This window comes from Pseudopodoces humilis, chromosome 3, assembly GCF_049639895.1.
Source record: "Pseudopodoces humilis isolate 2021_Gansu_Grassland_sample_001 chromosome 3, ASM4963989v1, whole genome shotgun sequence".
NCBI lineage: Eukaryota > Metazoa > Chordata > Aves > Passeriformes > Paridae > Pseudopodoces > Pseudopodoces humilis.
Genome location: NC_142202.1, coordinates 67946232 through 67971376, shown reverse-complemented (window position 1 = coordinate 67971376; position 25145 = coordinate 67946232). Strand labels below are relative to the sequence as shown.

The window sequence follows — 25145 nt, the reverse complement described above, 5'->3', positions numbered from 1 at the left end:
TAAGAAACCTCAATGACCTTTTAATTGTCTGCATTATCCTTTGTGTACAAACCTGATATTTTGAAAGAACAAAAGAATACAGCCATGGGCCTGTAAACAAGGAGGGGTTTTTTATTTTTGTGCCATCTGCTTTCATTGTTGCTGTCATAATTTTAGTGATGTGGAAGTAATAGACTGATGTTTTTGCATCATCTGTAAGGAGAAAAGCCTTTACTCATTGTTCATCTTACCTTTTTAATTTTGATTTGTCTTTGCATCTTAAGCATCCCTTTTCTCCCTTCTCTGATGGCTAAATTAAGTATCATTTGAATTCCAGGCTTGCCCATTATTGACAGTTGACTAAAGACTTAAATACTTCAGGGGCTTAAAGGGAAAACAAAAGGAGATGTGCAGGAAGCCATTGTCTGAGCCATCCTATATCCCTTAGTCTTTGTGTTAGAGCTGTTTTAATTTATTGGCTGCTCAAGGACAATTTCTGAATTATAATCAGGCCCCTGACATTCATTGAAACATCATCCACGTGTGTTCATAACAAGTAAGAGCGGCCTCTTACAGCACATGAAGTTATATTTCTGCTGTATAGTTCAATTTATTTGTGTCCTTTTTTATTTAGGGGATATTTACTGGAAATTGTTTATGGACATAAGGGAAAGTTGAAAAGCAACACTGGCCTATAATTGCTTGCTTGACTTTATTGAATTATGCCTGTGAAGTGCATTTAAAATGTAACTGAATAAAGCTGCATCTGCTTTAAGAATTTGACTCCATATGGGGTTTTCTCCTTTGCTTTTCTAAAAGTTATTTGGTAGAAATGTGATGCATATTTTAGAGGGATGAATTGCAAGAGGCATCAATGTGGTGGATATTTTTCATGTCAGCTTCTGTTTCTGATTTGTATTTTGTATTTTTAAATTGCATTCCTTTTAGGAGGATCACCACATGAAGGTGCACGAAGTGTAAGAACTTGATCAAAATACATGATATGTAAATGTCTGTCTTGCACTGACACTTCCCCTCAGCAAATTTTAGTGCTTTTCAGCTGGAACTGAATGAGATCATTTAACAGACACAACCCTACCTGATGAAAACAAGTGCATTAGATTTCAGGGAAGATCTCCTGAAAAAATTCTGGACTTCTGTATTGCTGACCAGCAAGTCATCCTATGAGTTTCTTACCTTTCACAGTTGGGTCCTGCATAGTTTTCCTTGCAGACACAGCGTACACTTCCACTTTTTCTGTAACAGGAGACTGCAAAGCTGGAATTTCATTAGGATGAATAGTTAGAATACCAGGCAATTACAGACACTTGGAACTGTTCTTTTGGGTAAAATATGGACATATGTCAATGAGAACTCTGGCTCTTGGTTGTTAATTTCTGAATAGGTATTTAGCTCTTTACATAATTTATATTATACCCCTTGTTTAGACTTTAAATTAGTTTATGAAGCACTAATTATTGTATAGAACTACAGAGCTATATAAATACAGATGTACATGTATGAAAGCTGTTGTCTTCTAGTGCAGATCAGACACATTTGCAGGTTTTGATAAACACACTTCAGATAAGGGACTTAAGATAAATGTGTATGTCATGTGAACCTAATTGTTTCCTGTCTGTTATCCTAAGGGGTAAAATAATGTTTGTGGAAGACACTGCAGTGGGCACTTCAGGAACTGAGATTCTGGAATGGGTGCAGCAGTTTCCTATGCAAATCCTACAGTTTTTCCTCAAATTCCAACCTGGAAGTTCCTAGTGGTGAAAAATAACCTCAGTAATGCTGTCCTCATTCAGAGTAACTGAGTTTACGGTAACCAAGGCTGCTCTGCCATCTTCCCAAGCAAGCTGGAAAGAGTCTGTGGCTCTTCTGAGACCAACACGCCAAGTAGTGATGCCGACTGCTGTAATGGCTTGAGCTGTAATTTCTACTGCTGTGATTCTAAATCATGGATTCCTTTGTTTTCATATGTTTTCAAGATTTGACAAATGTCTAAGTAAATATGAGACCCAAGAAACAGCAGTAGCCAGATGTGGGAAGTGAAAATTTTATATGCATTTCAAACACAGCGATGGGCATGGCTTAAAAGGAAAAAAAGAGATACGGTCCTAAGATGTTTCTAGTTAGTTTTCAACATGTGTGAATAAATTTCTGCCAGCACTAGATGCAACCAGAGTAGTGAGTGGCAGCATTTTTCAGCTTCTGGCCCATGATTGCTAAAACACAGCTCCTCAGTCATACAGGGCTGGGCAGCTGTGGCTGGGTTGCATCCACTTCACACAGGACAGAAGACTCAGAGCAATGGGAAAGTGCATGATCCATATACTGCTTGTTCCAGGAACAAACAGCATTGCAAGGTGACAAGAATTCCCGTATAATTTCAGTTCCTGCCAGCATTTCTCAACTGGTTGGACAACCAGAGATGAAAAATCTGTCTGGATCTCTGCTGTCTCAAAATATTTGATATAACCAGAGAGAACATAAAATGAGATTCTTCTCACAGAATTTACAAATTAACTGCTGTGTGGCTTTTACAAGAACATGTTGAGAAAGTCATAATAGTTTGGCAGCCTTCCTCTTTTAGAAAGTCTAATTCTTTCACGTAGTTGCAAAAACCACATTGTGGATCTAAGTTATGAAGTAAGACTGAAATCTTCCTCAAGTTTTATACTTTTTGTGAACTTTTACGGGGAAAAAAGGGCTTTATAATTCCCTTGGGTTTGAAAAGAAATAACATCTGCTGGACTGTGAAACAACTTCCATCCTCCTTTTTTTGTTCCAAAAAGATGACATTACGCTTCATGTGTAATGTCCAAAAGTTACTCCAAAAAAGTTCCCAGGATAGAAGATATGAAGATAGTCTGGTCAGAAAATCTAGAGACACTGCTGAATTCCTGGAAAAAATATCTATCTGGTGAGTCTGTCAGTTTACAGATTTGGTATTCTATTTCCAAAGGAAATAAGGGTACAAAACAACATCCTTTGAATGTTCTTTTTTTAAGCCATTTTATGCTTCTCTGTTTCTGGTAGAATTAAAATTTTGCCTTACTCTTTATATGTAGTAGGATTAATGAAGGAAAATTAAAAAAAAAAAATAACTAATAAAGAACATTTTTTCTTTGAATTTAGTTAAGCTTTTGTAAAGCTTAATGTTGCCCAATTATTTTTTGCCTGTTCCAGCCCCAGCTGAAGACTATTTCTGTGGTCAGGTCTCTCATGCAAGAAGCTGAACAGGCAATTTCTGCACATTATTTAAATAGGGGTATGAAGCAACTTGGGATGGGATGTTTCTTTAATTATTACCTTCAGGACTTTTCTGAGGGAAAACCAAGGAAGAGAATTTTTACTGATGTAGTTTCAAAAGGGAGACAATCTCATAGAACATAGAATATTCTGAGATGATGGGACCCCTGAGGCTCATGAAGTCCAAGCCATGTATTGCTGCTAATATTGAGGTATCTGCTTTCAGGTTTCTTGCAACCTTTGTTCTCCCTTCCCAATCCCACGTTGCTGAGTTTTGGATTTGGGGTTTCCTTCTCTTTAGTGGTTTGGAATAGGAAAGGCATAATGTCCCTAGCTAAGGAGCATGTTGAAACAGGGAATTGGCTTCTGTCTCCCTCTCCCATAGCACTGGCAGAGAGCAGCTGCAGCCCAAATCCCTGCTGGTCCCACTGCAGTGAGCCCTGCTCAGTGCCTGGTGGGCCATCCAGCTCCCTGCTCTCAGGGAGCACCTCTGCAGAGCCTGGTGGGCTGCAGGGTGAGGCAGGTCTGGGTGAATGCACACCCAGTCATGTTGTGTCAAATCCAACTCTAGGGAGCACAGACCAGACCTTGCCTGACTGACCTTGCTTGGTAGAGCCTGAGACTCATGTAGTAGTGCCTCAGGCATGTGCAGCCCAGGTTGTGGCTTAGAGAACAGCTTTTTTACCAAAGTGGTTGCTTTGTGCCTGACAGATTACAAGAAACCCTTTGCCAAGGAAAAAGCACTGCTCCTGACTGCTGTATTTCTAATTTTTCAGGCATTACAGCTGCTACTGAAACTGGAAGAAATAGTCTGCTTCATCTGTAAGCTTGCTCACTCCTAAGCCTTTCTACATGTGAGCAAAGCCAGGTTCTTCCACTGTGTCTGAAGGATTTTTTCTGTAATCCAGGCAAAGCTGAAGCTTTTCAACAATAGCTGTTCTTCACCCCAGGGCCCTTCTCACATGTCTGCTGCTCACTGCAAAAGTCAAGAAGGGATCTGTGGAAATTTGGCCAGAGTGATTTTGTTCCTTTTCCAGTTTGAGCCCCAAGAAGCTGAGCAAAACGCAGCTCATCCCACCTTAAGGTTGTGTGAGTAATCCTATAGCAACAGCAAACAAGTACAGGAAGGACAAAATCCCCTTTTGAAGTCCTGTTGAAAGCAGAATGGGAAACAACAGAAGAGGAATACCTAGCTCCCTGAAAAACAGCATCAGCCTGCTGGCAACTCTTTACTAGCATCTCCCTATGGTGGGAGTTGCATAGATACCTCTCTCCCAGAGCATGAATCTGAGCAAAAGGAAGTTGGTAATTTCTTTCAGCTGCATTACTGGCATGCCACTAATTGTTTCTAATGGCTGGTTGTGGCTTGTAGTTTTGTGTTTTCTTTATTTTTCTTTTCTTTCCTTTTTTTTTTTTTTTTTAAATCTGAAGGCACAAAGCCCACAACATCTGGAGTTCTTTGATGTGGTCTTGGTTTTCTATCAGGCTTCAGAGTTTCTTACCCAAAAGTAGCTGGGTATCAGCTGAAGGGGGACTGTACCTGTCAAAGGGTGCTCCAGCACTTTCCTTTGAACTGTTACCGTGCTAACCAGATCCAGCTGCTGTAGATTCAGGGGACTGAAAATCATGCTTTTTTTTTTTTGTGTTTGGTCTTGCCCTTCAGGTGATGTGTCTGTTTTGTTTTTTTTCTGTCTCAGCCACATTAATCTATGATGCCACCTTTCTTGAGAATTGCTCTTTAAAGGATTTTTAAAAGCAATCAGACAACTGAATAATCTCTTCTACATAAAAGGGTGAACTTGAACTTGCTCATTCTCCTCTCTCTTGGTAAGAATTGGTATGAGCATCTAAAGATATTTTGCACCTTCTAAACTAAACACTACTTGCTGTGGCTATAAACGTGAGCAGCTGGTAGCCCTCTTCTTTTCCCCTGTGTTTGTCCAGGGCAACAGCTTTTGTCTCCTGTATTCAGGAAGGGATGCTGACCCCACCTTGGAAAGAGCCAAAGCCAACCTAAATCCAAGAGAAGCAAAGACTCTTTACGCACTTGGCAAGAGCTGGCAGGGGGCAGGGGCAGGGCTGGCAGAACGTGGGCACTCCCCTGACGGCATCACCAATGAAGCCATCCGGACACTGCTCGCAGTGCTGTCCTGTTGTGTTTCTCTGGCAGTCCTGCAGTGGAAAGAGACAGAACGGTGAAAGTTAAATGGAGGTGCTGCCTGATTCAGAAAGAGATCTTTTGGCTGAAGACCTGGCCAATCGGAAGAGTGGCTGATACCAGGTCTTGACCTTTCAAGGTGTTGACAGATTCAGGCAAACAAAGTAACACAGCTGCAAATAAAACTACTATAATTGATTACAATGACCAGCAGCAAGGGTTGACAAGCTGCGGTACAGGTCAAAACAGACATATGAGGCCAGCAGGTGCTGGAGCAGAGGTGTCAGATCTACTCAGCTGTAGCTGCCAGCCCTGTTTTGAACTGCATGTGTCAGAAGGGAAAAATCCCTTTCGAAGACTCCAAAACTGAAAAAAAAAAGGTATCTGCTGGTAAATCCCATCAACAGACTTGAGCCAAGACACAGGTTCCAGCAAGACTGCTTCTGGGACTTGATGACTAGAAAAGAGAGTTGGGAGCTGTCTCACCAAGCTACTTTAGAAGAGTAGGAAGGATGCAGAAAGGGTTTCCACTCTGGCAATTGTGCAAGGGGTTTTGCAGTGTCCCTGAATTAGAGCTCTCCAGTTACAGTGCTTTGTAAAGACACAGTACAGATGTGAGCAGCTTTGCCAACCTTGAGACAGCAAGGAAGCAGATCCATGGCAGACATATGTGGAGAGCTACTCTATCAGTGTATATTTGCTATAGGTTTGGGCTTCCTTGATTCTTCCCTCTTCTGAGCTAATACCATGGCTCATGGAAACTGCAGGCTGACAGATGTAATTGCCATCCCTGGGAAGATGACAGTGTCTATAATAAAAAAGACTTCTGAGTACACGAATAAGCATCAACTGATTCAGGAACTCCTGCTTCACTATGTGGTGCAAAATGGTGCAAATAAGCAAGGGTATGAAGGGGAACCAGAGGATGTCACCTATCTAGACTTCCACAAAACAAGCTGACAGGATACTTGAAAAAGCTTTCTTTTGCAAACTGAAAGCTGATAAAGAGTAGGAAGTCAAGGGTAGGATATGGCAGTAACTTTTCAGAGTGCGAAGAATATTCAGATCACCTAAACCTTGGTACTGATAGGAGTTTTGTTCTCTATTCACCAGTGTCTCACAGAGACAGACAATGTAGGACTGCTCAGCTGGGATGGAAAGGCAGGAGGGTGTGGCTGGGTTATGTATAACTCAGAAGTTTGTAAACAAGCTAAATGCAATACAAGAGTTCACCCAAATTCTCCAATACAAGAACTGAGGAGCACTGACTTGAAAAGGTACTTCCCTACACAAAACATAGACTTCTGCTACTTGTTGACAGGAGGCAAGAGAACCTGCAGGGACAAAAAGGGATTCCTTAGAAGAATTAATGGGCAAAAGATTTATAAATGGATATTCCAAGGACCCAAAAGGTATGTACCCTGTGACATACTCTACTACAACAGCTGCGGGTGATGGTGGAGTACAAAACAGAGACTTCAGAAATGGGCCAGTCTAGGTTCTCTCTAGCCTAGACCTCTCACTGCCACTGATGGAGAACATCCATGGGCTGCAGAGACATTCAGTCAGGCCCTGCATGGGACCTCTTGTGCTACTTGGCCCAGGAGCTAGGAATTGACAGGGAAGCTGTGTGTGGGATTTCAGGAGTGCTCCAAATGGGAGGGAGCTCCCTATCCTGGGGCAAGGGACACCTTGCGCTGGAGTGGGGTGGGTGAGCTCAGCTAACCAACTGCTCACCTGCAGCATCCCCTGCAGATTTGAAACTCACTTTCTTCTCCAAACATGGTGTGTTCTCTGAAGAAATGAGTATGAGACGAGAGGAATGCGATTAGGGAAGACATTTAATGAAAACAGTCAAGCTTCACTTGCACAGGCATTCCTAAATTAGTTTTGTATCCACATGCTATGACTTGGATTTAGTGGCAGAATTTTGTTCTGGCAACACTGATGTTTTTGGTTTTGCTTGTGAAAACACAACTGATTTTTTTACCCAGTATTTCTTATTTGAATTTCATAAAGGCTCCCCAGTTAGGACTCATTTTAGCTCAGATCCTTTTTGATTCTAGAAGACTTTGATTGTATTGCTTGCTGCACACTTTATAGTCATAGAGAACCTGTTTCACAGAAATATTTTTTTTTTGTACAAGGCTGTCATTTGGACAGAGAACTCTATAGCATGTGGAATGTGATGAGAAAAAGGAAAAAAAATTGATTTTTATTCCATAGATCTTTAAACAGATTAGCCATCAATAGTTTTAAAGATGGTTTTACTTAGTCACATTTGCTGCAAGGAATAAAATATTTTATATGTAGTAAACCAGAAAGTTATTTTAACAAAGAGCCTCTAATATGAAAGAATATTAGGAGGAAGTTTGAACAGGAGGAAGGCAAGGAGGAGGAAAGAGGTGGACTAAGAAGGGCATGTGGTGAGAACCAGAAGGCTAATGGAAGGCTTATACAGTTTAAAAAATATTTTGCATTTGTCATTAACCAATGAAAAAGTGATGTTAATGTATCACCAGAGAGACAGGAGAGCGTGGGCACTGAGCACCTGAAGTGCTTGAGCCACCCTGCATCTGAAGCACTGGCAGAGGCCTCGGGTGTGTTGGTTGCAGACTTCACCGTGTTTGATCAATTCACTTCACCCTGTTTGTCCTCAGCTCTCCAAACAACACACAGGTATTAACAGAGTAAATCTGCTACTGGTTTCCAAAGCTCAAATATGACTGCAATGAACAGAAAAGGACAGCAAGTGCTGCTTTTCAAATCTGCAGTTTTTCATCTTCTAAACTGAAGGGAAGTGAAAAAGGGCTCTCTTACCCCAGATACCCCATTATCTGAGTGCACCTTTGTAGTTTTTCTCTGGTTAGTGATTATGTAAAAGTGAATTTAACCTATTTAGCCAGACAGAACTTTTGTGGGTATTTAGAACCATATTTTTACAGGGCTAGAAAAAGTGGCCTGATATTTTATGTTCATTATTTTGCAACTCCAACTAAACTGCTGAGTGCATTAAGCCCCAGAGACAACTCTGAAGGTTGAGAGAACACCCCTGAAGCTCACGGGTGATTCTCAGCATTCAGTGACACTGGTGTGGTAATTTGAGAAAAGTGTTTTGCTTCTCTGAGGATTGTATTGAGTGGATTATCAATAGCAGCCTGGCTTCTAAAGGCTTCTGTGTGAGTCTAGAGCATGTAGTCATTCATCCATCAGTACACCAGCAGCTTGTCTGATGACAGAGTGGCTGGATTGTATCTGCCTATGTAAGAAAATATCTTAGCTGGTCATACTAGTCTGCTCTGACACACTCCCTGAGTGCCAGCAATCAGTGTGAGCATTTTTACCTGTCTCTTACTCTAACTGTTTGTGCACACATGAAAAGAACGTGAAATAGTGCTGTGAGTGGTGTGGGGGGCGTGCGGTGTTACTGGGAAATGGTTGTCAGCACTGAGCTCCTAGACCCATTTGATTGGAAAGTAAAACTGGAACTACTGTTCTGAGAACACACAACACTTCATGTGATGCAGTTCTTCTCAGAAGATACATTTGAGTGCAAATAATAGTGAAAAGTTTGTTGATCCTCTCCAGGCAGTAGTGCTAGGACAAGTTTCCCCAGCACAAGACAAGCATGCCTGTGTAAATTGATATAACTGGAAAGCTGAGGTGGAAATCTGCTCCAGCCTCATTTAGGTGCATGAACTTGCAAGAGAAGAGCTCATTCTGATGGTCTTTGAAGGTGCCAGCTTCATTAAATCTGCCATTTATGCAGTTTTAGGGAAATGATTTGATCTGAGGGATAACAAAGTGCAATTTAGGCAGTCTGGATCTTCTCCATAGGAAACAGGTAGCACACTGTTTTTCTGTGTACCCTCTAAAATTAAAGAAAGACAGAACCTGCCACAGTGATGCAGAGCACCTGTTAGACACCTAATGCTGGATGGCATGGAGACACTCTGGGGGCAGTCAAAATTTAATACTCAGCCCTACCTCTGGTGAAGTTAGTACAACAACAAACACCCACTAAAAACACAAATGCTCCCCCCCCCAAAAAAAAACCCAAAAAACAAACAGGGTCTTAAATATTGTCTGTGAAATCTGAAAGGGTCCTCAAACCCTGACAATCTTGCCACTCTGGAGAGGAAAATAATTATTGTTACAATGTACCAGGAATTGTTGGTTTGTTTACCTTTTTTCTCCCTTGTTACTTGTCCTTCTGAGAGATAGTCTTTTAACAACTCTTAATGCAGAAGATTGCACAAGGATAAATAAGTTATGTAGCTAAAGAGATGCAGGTGGCTGTGCAGTCTGTATTTAGAGGTACATTTAGACTTCCCCTCATATATGCTCTTGTATCTGAGGTTACAGAACTGCATAGCATTGCCCATGCCAGCACAGCAGAATTTGTTGCTATCCCAAAATAATAATCCTAAAAAAAAGGAGTGCAGCATAATGACTTGAAAGCCAAGAGTTGTACATGTTTTATCTTTTCCATCTATGAGGTTTAGGGTTTCAAGCTTTCTCTCTACAGCCACTGGGGGTGAGATGCAGTGTTAGTTTTCAGAATTTCATATGGAAGAAGGAGATGAGGCATTTAAAGTAAACATAAAATCTTGTGTAATTTTTACTAAAGTAAAGACACCTGTCTAGACAAAAAAAAAAAAAAAAAAAAGGAAAAAAAAGAAAGAAAGAAAAGAATAGCTACAAAACTCATTTCTTGATGTGGTTTGGGTCAAAATACCCCCTCTATGTCAAAGTTTTGATTTGTAGACCTTGTCCTGTATTAGTGAAGTGGGAGATGATGCCTTGCCAAACACACCAGGCCTGCTACTTTCTCAACCCATCACTTGTGGCAGCCAACTGTGACAAATGTGGCTGAGCAGGTGGGAGAGCAGCAGCAGCCCCTCCTCGCAGTCCTGGCCTGAGCTCCTTTGTGCCTCTTACACCAGCTGTGCAGGAGTGGAAACAAAGTGGTTTCATACTGGGGGCCACTATGTTGCATGTTTTCAACAGTAAACTGGGTAGGACAACAAATACAATACTAAGTTAAAACATAGCTAAGGGGGAGGGAAATATCTATACCTGAGAAAATGTCCTGACTAACACTAATGTTTTTGACAATTACTGCATTCTAATACTGCGTTCTTGTTAGATTTTCAAACATATATCACCAATGCTGAATAGGTATCTGCAGCCCATCTTTACAGAAAGAAGCAGTGAGCGATAAGCAGCAAGGCTCTTTGTGAAGGCAGAAGTACCTAACGAGCTGGGGAGTTTTGCTAGCTCCCTACTGCTTTTTGCTCATGCTTGATGGATGGTTGTAGATCCACTGGCAATTCTCCAGAACAGCCTTGGCAACCATGTGGAACATATTATCCTCTTGGGCAGAGCTGCCAAATCTGTTCCAACCTTTCCACCCAGCTGTAAACCCAAACGCTTAAACACAAATCACTTACATGACAATATGCTCTATTGTAAAAAATTCCATAAAAGGCTGGAAAGGATACCAGTGGATTTATCCTCTCCACTGCTAGGATCATTTGGTCTTTCTTGTTCCAGAATGGTCACATTTATTTATTTCCTTACGAGTATTTAGGTGCCTTACATAAAGACTGATCAAATATGTGGACCTGAAATGATAACGAGCCACTTAGAGATTTTAGGGAGACAACAAGAAATTTACCTTCACCCTCTGCTATAATGCTTTCTCCAGACTTCTGTTCTGTGTTTTCATGCATCAAGGAAGATCTCATCTCCATTAGCAGTAGACATCTCACATAAGACACTGATAACTCAGTCTAACAAAAATTTTGCCTGGATAAACATCTTGGTATTTTTAAAGAGCTTTCAACCTTTCAATCCATTTTGTTGTGTTCATTTGGAGTCACCTCAAACAACTTGTTTCCCTAGACTGTGCAATCAAATTTTAAGGCATGGTAAAGCCCTGTGAATTGTACTACTTGCACAATCCTATGCAATGGTGACAGTTCATTGCTTTGGAAAGCTGTTTCACTTAAATATGACACTCTTCTCAGAGGTGACCATCACATCCCCTCTGATGATCAGCCATTTGAACACCACTCCCATGTCTGAATTTTCAAGTGTCAAACCTTCAGCAGAGGTGCTCTAAAGAAATTTGTCAGCTGTGGGGTGCAGTCTGGGGGATGGTGAAGGAGGTAAAACATTCCCTTCATATCTTCCTATCTTACTAGCAGAAAAACATGATGGGCTTTACGCAGGGGAAGTGCACATCCCTGGGTCTGCAGACAGTCACTTGAAGCTCTTCCAGTTTCACCCAGTTAGCATCACATATATGCATGTTTCCAAAATCAAAAGCTAGAGCCTGAAAAGAGATTTAATTTTTTTCCTTGTAGCCAGGATTGAGAAAATAATGTTAAAAATCCAAAGTCCAAGATCAGCACAATGAATTGGTGTTTCTTCCCCTACTGGCCTTACATGCATCACCAGATGGTGTCTTTGAAATTAAACATTCTTTGACATCTCTCTTTTAATATATCATTAGTAGAGCTTTGGCTGTGCTGGCTCTTCTTCTTCTAAGCACTTCATTGGTTTTCTATCCTAACAAAATGGACTGTGTGTCTCTTCAGTTTTAGTCACAGGACCACGTGACTGATTTCTCTACTGTTTTTATGTAGACATCTATGCAAGAAAGGCTCTGTCTGCAATAATTCCTTCTGTCTGGTTACCTAAGAAGATTGTTGATTCATTGATTGTGTCATTCAATAAGCTTTTAATGACGTGTGGATTTGATTTGCATTCTATGAATAAACTGAGAGAAGTTTTGAAACAGAACCTCAAGATATATATGTCTGCAGAAATTAAACATATGAGCACTCTACCTTAAGACATCATTAAAAAGGGTTTAATCTTATTTGATTTTGAATTCAGGGCACAGGCCAATGAAAATTTCATTAATTTGTATGCTGTGGGAACTACATTTGCCAAATTGATTTGAGGGATTTGCATAATGTGATGGCCTCAGAGCATCATATGGGGCCCGACCCTTTCTTTTCATCCCTTCTGAAGCAGAGTACTTTTCCCTTTTCATACTGTCTTTTCCATTTATTCAGGTCTAAACAGATTAGTTATTACTTAGACTATAAAAAAATATCTACTAACCAAATGCAGTGTTATTATTACTTTCATGTTATTATTGCTTCCAGCATTGTTAGCAGAGTTAACTTTTAAAAGTGATGGCTTTTTTTAATGTTTAAAACATTCCATTATGATGATAGATATATAGATATATATATATATATAGATATAGCATGAAGATATAGAAAACTTTAACTTAGGGGAAGATCAGTTCTCCTAAAGATCCACTTCTAAAGATGTTTTGTATCTATGGCTCAAAGTTAAGATAAGATATGGTTACCATGGAGAGTCCATAGGTGATAAAACTTTAGAACACTGTTGCATCTTGGAAGCAGCTAGATAGCAAGTTCATAATCATGGAAATAGAGGATGACAACTATAGTAATGTGTGATAAATAAAGATTTAATTTTTAACAGCTCATTAAAAAATAACTGAATGCAGAAAATCCTGTCTATCAGGTGTGGTGGTTTCCACTGCAAGAATTATTGGAGTAGGTTACCTAAAAATTTGAGAATAGAGAGAATGGTGAGCTCTCCATACCGTATGGTCCTATCTCTTCACAGGAACTCCCAGCTATAGAGGTATTGACTCATTTCTGCCCCAGCAGGCTTTGGCCAGATCCCTACATGTCCTTCTCCAGCTCTTGCTGCTTTGTCCACTGGTTCTAAGTCACCTTTTCCTAAACTGAATTAATTAATTTGTCTCACATGCTTCTTCCTGCTGTAATTCAAGTTACATCTTACTTCTCTGGAAATTTCCGAATCTTCAGTAAGGTCCAGTTACTGCAGTCCCCATGGGCATCTCTGGTTCTGTTTTATGATATCAAACATTTAAACCTCCTTTTCATTCTGCAATTTTCCTCTGCCTTTCACTTTTACTTCACTTAAGCCTTTTCACTGTTCCTTTTTATTCAGAAGTAAATGATAGTAAATCAGATAAGCTGTCAAAGGGCAATTTGAACTCAATCAGTAAACTAGGGTTTAACTTTTAGTTTTATTCCTTACTACCTAGCTGGTTCCAAGAGAAGAAACACCAATCAGGAATGCACATTTGCTTTCAGATTATTTCTTCCTGATACTGTAAATTTTCTGTTTTTGTTTGTTTGTTTGCCTTGAACCTTTGACTTCAGCCTTATTTTTGTAGAAGATAGGAAACAGGTTTTCTGATGTGTTTGTAGCCTGAGGGTATAATCACTTCCTAACTCATATATTCTGATCCAGAAACTCTGTGGTGACCAGAGTCATCAGAAGCAGATGTTTGACAAGCTCTCTATCTTGTTCCCAAGTCTTCTATCAGAAGTTTCCCCTTGGTATCATTGTCACTTGACACTAAGGGGACAATAATCCCATGAGCCAAAACCCCTTGTGCATGTGAAAGAGAATAGCTGAGACTGCCTGGTGGTCTAAAACCACTTTTGAAAATTTGCTGAACAGCTGCACTGTCTTCTTCCCACAGAAATAAAAATTGTAGGAAATATGCCGTGGAACTTGCTGTATTTGTATAACTGAAAACTTGATAGTGGTTGCAACGATGCGGAGTATGTGAATATTATGAGTCCATTTTATGAAGAGATAAACTGAGGGCAAAGGTTTATGACTTGTCAAAAGTAACACATGGCAGAGCAAGGGGCTCTGGGCTCGACTCCTGCTTTACAAGATTGCAAAGAGCATACTAGTGCCTAGCTCTTGCTATGTGGTTGAAATACAGTATTAACTTGCATCATTTTTTTAGTGTATTAGTGCCCTGATTGCCTGCTAGTAGTTGGGATTAGTTTTACAGGGCTGATTTTTGCTCTGGAGCTACAAATGTTTGACTACCATTGCTAACACACAGCTTTCTGTATGAGGTGATTCTGAGTCAGATTGAACATATGGGAAATTGTAACAGTACCTTGGAATTCAACACACTCTTCCCCTGGTGTATTGTTTCAACCTTCTCATGTTATTCCTTCACAGCAGGAGACTGCCATGCAGCTGAACTGCTATGGGTAACACATGCATATACACTCTCAGGGGTCACTCACCATTGTAAATTGTTTATATTATACACAGCATTGTATTCATAAAGGGGAGAAAGAAATGTGTTTGAATTTATACTTTTTTTTTTCTCCAGAGGTATACAAAACTCTTCCCATATTTCTGATGGACTAAAAATTTTCCACATGCTAACTCTCACAAATACTGCATGAGGGAAATGTTTAGAATCTGCAGAGATAATTTACTTGAGAATTAATTTTGACCAGGATAATTCATTCATGTATTGATCTTGGCCCTACTTAGGATCCTTCTTCAGCAGAAAGCTCCTGTGGTACAGACACTGCTTTTGCAGTATATTGAAACTGAGCACTGGTGTTAAAAGTCAGACAATCAGGGAACAGAGGAATTCCTTACCACACAGATTCCTGATCCATCAAGGCATCTGTTTGCATTACCATTACAGTTGCAAGGAGAGCATTTTCCTGAGCTGGTACGATAAAATCCCTCTTGGCATCCCTGCAATGAGAAGAAAAGTATTTCTTATACATATGTAGCTGGAGAGTTGGGTTGGGTGAGAGGAGAGGAAAGCAAGACTACAGCCATCAGGTCTCCCCAGAGCCCACTGTACAACCCCATCATAGCAGACCACACACACACTGCTGAACTTGAGTCTGTTCTTTCACTCTCTGTCCTGGTGCTTGGTTTTTTGCCTTAGAGTGTTAAAGCTGTCAGCATTCCTGCCTGCATCCTGTCCCTGACAAGCTATGGGTGAGGAGCTGGCAGATTCTTGCTGCATGTTGTACTAGAGGATGAGTTAACCAGAAATTGTAATCCTTATTCGGTAAAGAAGGTGTATTTATAGGAAAGGAATAGCTTTTACTAAGAAAAAGAAAAAAGAGAAGAGAAGAGAAGAGAAGAGAAGAGAAGAGAAAAGAAAAGAAAAGAAAAGAAAAGAAAAGAAAAGAAAAGAAAAGAAAAGAAAAGAAAAGAAAAGAAAAGAAAAGAAAAGAAAAGAAAAGAAAAGAAAAGAAAAGAAAAGAAAAGAGTTTTAGAAAATTTACTTTACATCAAAGCTTTGATGAGATTTGGATGAATAACCTATGGGAAACAGAAACATACCTACAAAGATCAATGACCTTTTGAATAAATATGTGGCTTTGCCTGTGGTATATAATTTGGAATTTTGATAACTTACCAAAACTTACCAAAATGAAAGAGAAATGATAAATATCTGGATCACCTTCTTTTAAACAATAATTAAATCAATAATATAAGGAATCAAAACCACAAGGGGAGAGTTCTTGTTGTGTTATGTATAAATTGTTGTTCTTCACTGAGAAACTTTTCCCTCATTATGCAAAGCTGGTGAGGCACACAGGCTGACCTCAGGAGCAACCTCTGTTAACTCAGGTACCTTGTGTCACCCTGCTCACCCTGGCCAGTCTCCCTGTGTCACATGTATTATGCTAGATCCATGAATTTTTGGATCTTAAATATCTCATTCTTGTCTAAGTTTTGCAGAGCTGATATGAAGACACTGGCATGACATTTAGCGCTCCAAAAATTATTTTCCACACCAGTGATTTGCCAACAGTGGTGTTTCTGCTGTCACATACAAACAGTATCCCTGAGATGGCTGTCAGAGCTTAAGGTATGCCAGATTTTCCTGGAATATTTCTTGTGGCTCTCTCTACAGAACTTTTTGTATACTGTGGCTCTTGAGGTCACCTACCCTTTAAAAAAGCAGGAAGTGTAAAGTAACTCAGAAAGGTGTGTGTCTTCTTGCATTTGTATAAGCTAACAGGCTTCTTATGGTATTGCACTGATCAAATTAGGATTAGCTCTCCTTTGTACCTTCATATTCCTTATTTTCCTGGGTTGCCCTGAAATCAAGGATGAGGTATCTTTCCACACTGCTCAGAAAAACAGCTTAGCACCCATAGCTTCTCATGCCCAGTGTAAGTTATGGCAGAACAGCAGGTATGCAGCACCACATGCAGAGCCACCCTGGTGGCTGGGGCTAGCCAGCCCTGGCACTGTGCCATGGACAAGTCACTCCCAGGACCTGCACTCGCACATCTGCATCGGGCTGTAGTTACAGCTGTGGAGTGCTGGGTAGCGAGAGCCAGCAACCCAGAGCATCATCTGAGAGTTAACTTCCACTCCCAAGTGTGGGCAGGTCCTTCCATCCAGCCAGACGAGCTGCTCACTTAAAAACAATGTATCTTAGGAGATGGCTAACAACATGCTTTAAAAATGAGGTGTAGAAATGAATCATTAGTCCAGTCTTATCCCAAACGGCTCTGAGAAGTTGAGATGAACATATATGGAAAGCTTAGCTTCCTTTACCATTCTTGCACACAGAATTTTATCTGGTTTTTTTGGAAACGTTTTCTTTGATAATAGCTCTTTGGAGGCAAAGCCTTCAGACCACAGGCTCTTTGGGACAGCAGAAATACTGTCTATTTGTACTGCTTGTTTCTTTCAGTTGTTTAGTCTTTACACAGTGTTAGGACTGGCTCCTGCCAGACTAAGGATTGCAGCTGAATGATTACACCACACACTGTAGAAAGGAGACAGTTATTTTCTAAATTGAAAACAGGTTCTTGTCCCAATGTCTGCCTTTGCAATATTTCTTTCCACCCATACAGATCTAAAGCTTGTTATATTCTCTGATGCCTTTGAGCTGGTGGGTGGTCCTAGCTGTGTTCCTCTAGTGTCTGACCAAAAGCTTTCTTGGTTTGCAGGTCTAAGCAGAGTAATTTTTTACTTATGATAGTGAATATGGACAATGGAAATGTAGGAATGCTTGTAGACATAAATGTCTACGAAAATCCTTTAGTCAGCCATGATAATAATCTCATTCATACTTCAACTGGTGGTGTGCCTGCGCTGCAGCCATGAGTGACCTTCCATCTAGTCCACACACCCAGAAGTAAAAAGTTAGTGCAGGTCAGTGCTACATCATTGGTTTGAGTGTAAGGGCAAGGGCTGCACAGACTTTGCCAAGGTCCCCTGGGAACCAATTTACCTCCTATTATTAGCAGACACACTTCTCAGTTCCTCAAGACATCTGCCTCAAGTCTGGTCCCTCTATTTTCATTGTCAGAGCCCCTCCTCAAAATGAGATGTGGGGAAGTCACATGGGTATTTTTTTCATAGCCTTTTCCCCCATGTTACTCAATTAATCACAAAAATCTTGGAAGGTGCTGATGCTCACTATTTTAAAACAGTACTGTAAACCATGGGTTGCATCAATGTAAACCAGAAATGAAGTATTGATAATCAATGTTATGAGGGACAAGGGAATGAAGGGAAAATGGGATCCAGATTGTTTCCTTTGGGCTCTGAAGTTTTCTCAGGCATTCTCAATTATTCTGATATATTTTTTGTCGCTCCTTGCCCTACTAGTGATAATGGAGTGAGTGGTTGGTTGTTCCAGAGCTTGAGCCAACATAATATTTATAAAAAGGAGTGTCAGATTGTTGAGCTAATTGAGAGATTTAAATCGCTGAATGTTCTGGGAGCACAAAATTATTGCACACAAAGCAGAAACAGGACTGGAACAAAATGGAAATACCCTCCCTGCAAAATTGTTATGAAGGCAATTGAGTGAGGAACATTTCCATCCACTGTCTGTTTCTGAACGGTGAAGACAATTAGAAGGCCAAAATGTTAGGTCTGCATTAGCAATTACATTTTCACAATTATTAGATGTTTTTTTCCCTGAGGGACAAAGTTTGTTCCAGTTCAAGTTGAAAAGTCCAATCAAATGTTGGCCTTACTGATCTGAAAATCTCTGCACCCGTGGGGCATTTATTCCCCTCCTCCCGCCCTGCATCTGGATTTAATGATTACATTACTTAAAAACAAGAACCAGCTGCATGCTGAAAGTGCTGGGAAGCCTGTAGTAATTTTCTGCTTCTGCAGACCTTTCTTCTGGTCTGGGTGCAAGATGAGACTGAAGATGGAAGACAATTCATATACACAATATGAATTTACTCCCATATTATAGTCAAGCAGTTCCACCAATTTCATTGTAGCTGCTCCTGCAAACTGAGGGCAGAGCCAGGTCCCCCATTCCTTCCCTGCTGCCAGCTGACAGGAGTGGTGCAGCTGTGCCAGGGGGAGTGTTTGCTGTCAACCTGCCTCTTCTGGTTTGCTTTCCCCGGAAGAAGAGTACTGTGCTGGTAGCACACAGAGTGCTCTCTGTGGTCACATCTACATTGGCCAGCTGAAGAAAGGCAAGGTGTGGTTTCAGGCCTTGATCTTGCTCCTTGACAGACTGTGATTTTCCTCCAAATGACCAGGCCCAGCTCAGGGCATGTCATCTGCTAGAATGTGTTCCCAAGAGGCAGTTTTTATAGGACTACCCTTCTCTGGGCAAGCATGGGGGGTGTTTCAGGACATGCATACAGGCTGTGTTATCCTGCTTGACTAGGAGGTCCCAACACTGCTTCATTCGGTACTTCAGATGTAGCCATTGACTCTCTCATCTAATGGTAAGAAAACATGGCATGTATCTTTAGTTAGTACTGGAACTTGTGAATATATAAACACACAAAAGCTCCTTTCCATGACAAAAGGCTCCCTTGGATCCGCACCAGTGTTTGTTATTTCCAGTGTTTCCTCCCACGTGCTGAGGTACACAAAAACGTGTATTCAGTGTCTGCTTTAGGACATTTCAGCCTTTGTTACATCCATTATACTATTTTCAGTCTTGGACCAGGAATCCCATCACATCTGGTCCAAAACAAACCCAGAAGAAAAAGATGGTGCTGTCCTCCAGGACCATTGTAAAAGAGGAAACAGCTGGTGCACGTGGGGAACAGAATCTGAGGATCAGCACTCAAAGTAGTTGTCATGGCACATGGGCTGCCAAAGTCACTGCTAAGTTTAGTGCCAATAGAGCCTTGTTTGCAGCTCCCAGCAGTGTTAGTCTTTGCTGCTAGAGAGTCCAAAGGTGTGCTTCCCTCCAGGTCTGAGCAGGACCCTCAGGAATGAAATGTTCAGGCATGAGGGAAATGTCAAACTTTATGGTATTACTTAGTAGATTCTCACTACTAGAGAGAAAGGCCTGTTCAGGATAGTAAAAGTGAACACAACCAGGGCAGCGCTGAGCCTGATGAACTCATGGGCTCGTGATGAAATTAGAATTAACTTAATTAACATAATAGCCCAGATCTATCTGCAAAAATACTAAGTTCTGTCCTGTATTGCAAACACTGTATTTTGAGTAGAATGATTTTTGATGGCAAGAGCAAAAAATGCACATTTCCTTAGTTTCTGGCAGCCTCCATGCATTATTTCTTATGACAGATAGGCCAAGAGGTTAGATAAATGACTCTAGCATCATTTATGATATGCTATTCAATTCTAATAAACTGTTCCTGATCATGTTCTTTTAGCCTTCAGTGGAAGAGAATATATTTAATTCTCATTACCCATCATCTGGTTTTGGCCAAGTATATACATAGCTAAGCTGACAGTTTGTTCACTTGCTTTATCCTGATGCAATTTAATTTTCTGTATGGTTTAATTCTGAAAAAATATTTTTGCATTCCGGTTTTTATTTTTCTGCACTCTGATCTTTTCTGTAAAGGTGGTAAAAATATTGTCAAAATACATAAACCTAAGGAAGTAATAGTTTGAGGAGAGTAAAATCTGGCCTAAGAGTCTATCTTTCAATCAAAACATTTATAGAGAACTGTGACAGATATTGTGAATTATTTGCATAATAATATTTATCACTTGACATAGATTAACAATTTTGGAACAGTAGGACCCTAAGAAGTCTCCATTGTCTCTTACAGAAGGAAAGAAAAAGAAGAAGAAAAGAAAACAAACTCTACTTGAATGTTATGAAGCTTTGCTGCAGAACACAGGGAAAAGAAAATAGAAAAATGTTGCTCCTCTGATATAACAGGCATCATATCAGCCACAGATACCTGTAAAAGTGGGACACATGAATAATTTAAGTCCACATTCAATACATTGATGAAAACAATCAGACAAATTGAGTGAAACAATGTCCCTGCTTGACAGCTTCACATCAATGTATAATGTTTATCCATCTGGAAGGAACAGTTTAGACTAACAGGGACTCAAAGTTATACCAAGTCTCTGAAGCTCTACATCTTTTACCATACAGAGATGAGTGAATACTCTGAACCACCTCCATCAATTTTAAAGTCTTTGTCTCTAAAGTAGAGACCAGTCTGCTGGAAGTGCATGGCATTACCATGGAAACATCAGCCTTCTGTTTCTTGAGGACATTTTCAAGTCCAAACCAAGTGTGCTTGCTTTTGTATATTTGTCTTTATAAACAGTATTTGAAATTGGCAGCTACAGTTCTAAGGCCTTTTTGAAGATTATTTGCTTAGGCCGACTTGAGATAAATAGCCTATTGCCCTTCCTAAAAATAAAAATGTTTTCCTGCTTGAATATCTCCCAGTACTTTCATTTACGTAATTTTTTATTAGGAATAAGAACATTAGAGAAAAAAGCCTGAGAAAGCAGTCCTCTCCTGTCCATTTGATGTTATTTCAGTTTCTCTGGACTCTTTTCCAAAGAGATTGCTGGTTTTGATCACCTATAATAGGGACTTCACTTTCAATCCCCAGCCAAGATCTGACAGAAATCTTGCCAAAGTTCAGCATTCAGCAGGTCTCACCCAGCAGGTCTGTGTGAGCCCTGAAGGCAGTCCCAGGCCGGAGCCCAGAGGAGCTCTGTGCCCCAGGTGCAGCTGTGAGTGAACACAGCTGTGGCCATGCTGGTGTGAGGGCAAGCTGGCCTCGGCAGCCGCGTGCCTGTGAAGGAAAACCAAACCGCAGCAAGCTGGGACTCATCCGCATGGAGACTTCCACATGGGATGCCATGTGGCCAGGAGCCAGCTGGACACCCGCTGTATGGTTTGATTTCTTGCACACAGAAATGCATCTAAATTAGCTCAGCTGTGCCTGCTGCTCTCTCCGGACTGCGTAGAGGGGCGTGGAGGGGTAGCTCGTGTGTAGGTGCCAGCTCTGTACACAAAGTGCATGAGATGAGACCTTTTGCACATGACAGATGTGCTGTGCCTTGTAGAAGAGTCCAGGCTGCAACAGCAATGCCTCCGATCTGGCCAAACTGCTGGGCCCTGTGTTCTTGGAGAAGTGGAAAGTCTCCCTACAGTCTGTTCCACAAGTCCATATGCTCAGGTAGAGAAAGTGGATGGACATAAAGGAAATCTTGATGTCTGACTGGCCCAACCAGTTCTCTCCTTATGTGCAGGAAAGATCTAGCCTAGAGAAGAATGACCCCATTATAAGGACACCTTCTGGCTCCTTCCAAAAGGCACACTAAAAATACTGCTTCGCCAAATTGGGATGTAAATAAACAAAGTGCTTCAATCCATGGACATCCTGTCTTAAAACCACTCTGGGCAGGCACAAAATCTATGACTTATCCTGCTTGGAAATCATTAACTATGAAACTGTCTTCTTTACCTTGGACAGATATACAAATATACTTCTGGTATTTCATTAATGAAAAGGTCCTGAAGACAGAAATGTGATTTTTACATCTGCTTTTCAGCTTGGGACATCATTGACTTCCAGTGCATTTAAACATGGATTTTTAAAATCCAGTCTTCCAGTTGTAGACTGATGGCCATTTGACCAGTTCTTGCTCCCTGGGAGCAAACTAATAGATGTTTCAAATTTCTCAGGTCAAAGATGTGTTATTCATAAGCATAGATACAAAGACAGTTCTTCTTCAGCCTGCTGGGAAACTTTATGCAAACAAAAAGAGCTGTGATAAAGCTGCATCCCACTCTCCCGACCCTCCTGCCTTTGGTGACCTGCAGGAGAAACCTCTCTCCATTTGTTGCCAAAATACAAAATCCAGCAGATGGACAGAAAGCACTGTGTGCAACTCCAGCTCGATGCCAGCCCCTCTTCTGGTGTGCAGCACACTCAGGAGCCCTGGGGTCTCCTGGGGTCTTTGCCATTTTACACAGCCAACATGAATTTTATTGATCACAGGGAAGGTGCTTAACTCATGGAGGTTAAATTTTGGGTTGAGAATTCAATATGTGTAGTTTTTAGGAGTATCTTTTCACTGCATGGGGTTTTAGAAGTGTGTGGGTACAAGAGGACGGACAGTTAAGTGGGGGAAAAGGATGTATACCTATATTTGCTCTCCAGGGCCCAGCTGCTGGCTGAGACATGTTGGTTTTTGCCCTGGTCCCAGAGGATTGGATAGACTTGCATGTTCACTAGAAAACAAATGAACTGCACTTGCTGCATAGGGTCAGCAGACAGGAAAACCTGCACGTATTTCTCCCATTTCTGAATGTGTAGGCAGCTGCTCTGAGCCCATCAGGGATTGAGTTTACGAGACTGATAAGGTGTTTATTAATTAATGCACTCTGGTGCTCTTCATACCTAGACTTGTCCACATTTTTGGATGAGGGTCTCAGTGATGCCAGCTCACCAGTTTTTGCTGAAAGTGCTCTGGGACAAAATATTCACTATAGCTGAGAAACACTGCTAAGAAAATTTTGAGATGCATTTAAAGTTAGAACTATGCTGTTTATATGTGTGCCCAGGAGACAAGTTCATATTTTACAGGTACATGTACGATAGCAGTATGCATCAGCAGGTAATCCATCTTTCTAATTTGGCCTAGCCAACCATGAAAGACTGACTCACCACATTTCTTAACTAGGAGATATCAAATCACTTCACCCAGCACCAGATGCTTCCAGATACCTCTGCATGGTTCTTGATTCCTATTTTCCAAAAGAATAGGCCCACCAGAGATAATTGCATGAAAACAGTACTCATAATATTATTTTCTATTTTGAATATTTTTTAGCATTGATCCTCTTCTTCACTGTTTTTGTTCTCATCTGTTTGACACGTGAACACCAGACTATTCACAAGATCATTAGCAGAACAAAATCAAAAAAGGAAAAGCAAAGCTCTGCATTTTTTCACATAACACCTTGTAAGAAAGAAGCTTGAATTGGTGGTCTTTGCTTCTCAACAGCTGAAATGGTTGAGATAACAGATGGGTGTATTGAAGCACTTGGATTTTTATTGCTTCTCCAACAATGCCAATCATGGCAGGGGGGGATTGGAATTACATGGTCTTTAATGTCCCTTCTGATTCTTAACACTTTGTGACTCTGTGATCTGATGGATCCTGACTTGGGGTAGAAATTCTGTAATTAAATTTTCTTTGCTTTGTTTTCTCCTGTTTTTTTGAGACACAAGGGAGAAAAAATTTCTAGATTGTGTCCCTGGCCTCTTTATACACAAGTACTTGATGACAGCTCTGATATTCTGTCATACATATTTTTACAATAGTAACTGTTGTTGAGAATAATTTATTTATTAACTTCTTCTAGACCTTGAGCTCCCAAAATTTGTATGGATTTGAGTTTGCTGAAGGAGAAAGAATACTCTAATGGATAGAGATTTGTGCAGTCACAATTTCTTCAAAAGCACAGTGAGTACTTGTAGCATTGAGGGGTTTTCTGCAGAGAGGATGTTCCAATAAGTCTGTTTGTATGTCATGAGGCATTGATCAAATCCATGGTTTCTCAGTTTGTATTTATAGCTCACCCTAGCTCTTATTTATAGGTTACCTTTTAGTCTTGTCTATATTATATGTCTCTCTAGTTGGCAACAAGGCTTGAATGCAATTTAAACAGTCTTACAGTGAATGCCAACCGGATGAGATGATTGTTCATTGGCCCTTCGTGGGGGAGGCCTCATTGCCTCTCCTGGGCTGTATCTATTAATGGAGCAACTGAACACTACACTGAGGGGTTTGGATCTCCACCTGCCCCCACTGGCTCCCACAGACGTTCTGTTGTTGTCTTGTTCTCTACTCATGCTTCTGATTTCCATTTGGCCTCCTACTCCTGTTCTCCTATCTTTGCTATCCCTGCCTGTACCTGCACCTGGTCCCAGCCACTCACCCACTTTATTACATATGCTTCACCTTTAACCTATAAACACCTCCACAATAGTTTCATTATAACATTTGAAATTAACATAACAAAAAATGCTCCTTCTTGCCAAACATCAAAGAAACTCGTCACCTTGTCTCCGTGCACGAGCTGCTCTCTCTCTAATTATGTAAACAAGGATGAAAATACATTCTGCTCATGTCTTGTGTGGTGATGAACATTACTCCTTCATTCAGTTCCTCAATCAGTAAAATGGAATAATGACCACAGCCATGCAGAATCACAGAGCAGCTGAGGCTGGAAGGGACCTCTGGAGGTGGACTGGTCCAAGCAGGGCTGCCCAGAGCCAATTATCTGTGTCTGTATCCAGATGTAACCAATGTAATCCATGGCAGAGTGCACAATGTAATCCCAGTTTATCCAATGTACCCAGCAGAGACATTCCTCAACAACTTCATGTCTTTTAAGAGACTAGTCAGAACCACCAGGAACCCTGAACATCTCCACATGGGCAGGCATTTCTAGTAGTTGTGTTTTGCTTGTTCCTGATGCCTGCAGTTTCTGGACTTTTCTTAATGCACTGCTGAAAGAATGTTCTTGGTTTTCAGCTGAACAGCCATACTTTGAAGACATTTTGGTATGTTCACAGCACTGCTTGGCATTGTGCTGCCTTCTCCATTTTTCCCACAATTTTTTTAG

At 40.8% G+C, this 25145-nt stretch overlaps 1 protein-coding gene across 3 annotated transcripts in view; it reads right to left on the bottom strand.

Moving 5' to 3' along the window:
- LAMA4 (laminin subunit alpha 4) overlaps positions 1 to 25145 on the bottom strand; it is a 101530-nt gene that overhangs the window by 64354 nt on the left and 12031 nt on the right. For all 3 annotated transcript variants that reach the window (XR_015772159.1, XM_005518284.3, XM_014263594.2), the window contains exons 2-4: positions 14903 to 15004; positions 5288 to 5412; positions 1177 to 1257 (exon numbers count right to left, since the gene is read on the bottom strand). Coding sequence is in view for 2 of the 3 variants with exons in the window: in XM_005518284.3 (XP_005518341.2) it covers positions 1177 to 1257; positions 5288 to 5412; positions 14903 to 15004 (308 nt within the window). In the remaining variant the exon portion in view is untranslated. The remainder of the gene's footprint in view (positions 1 to 1176; positions 1258 to 5287; positions 5413 to 14902; positions 15005 to 25145) is intronic.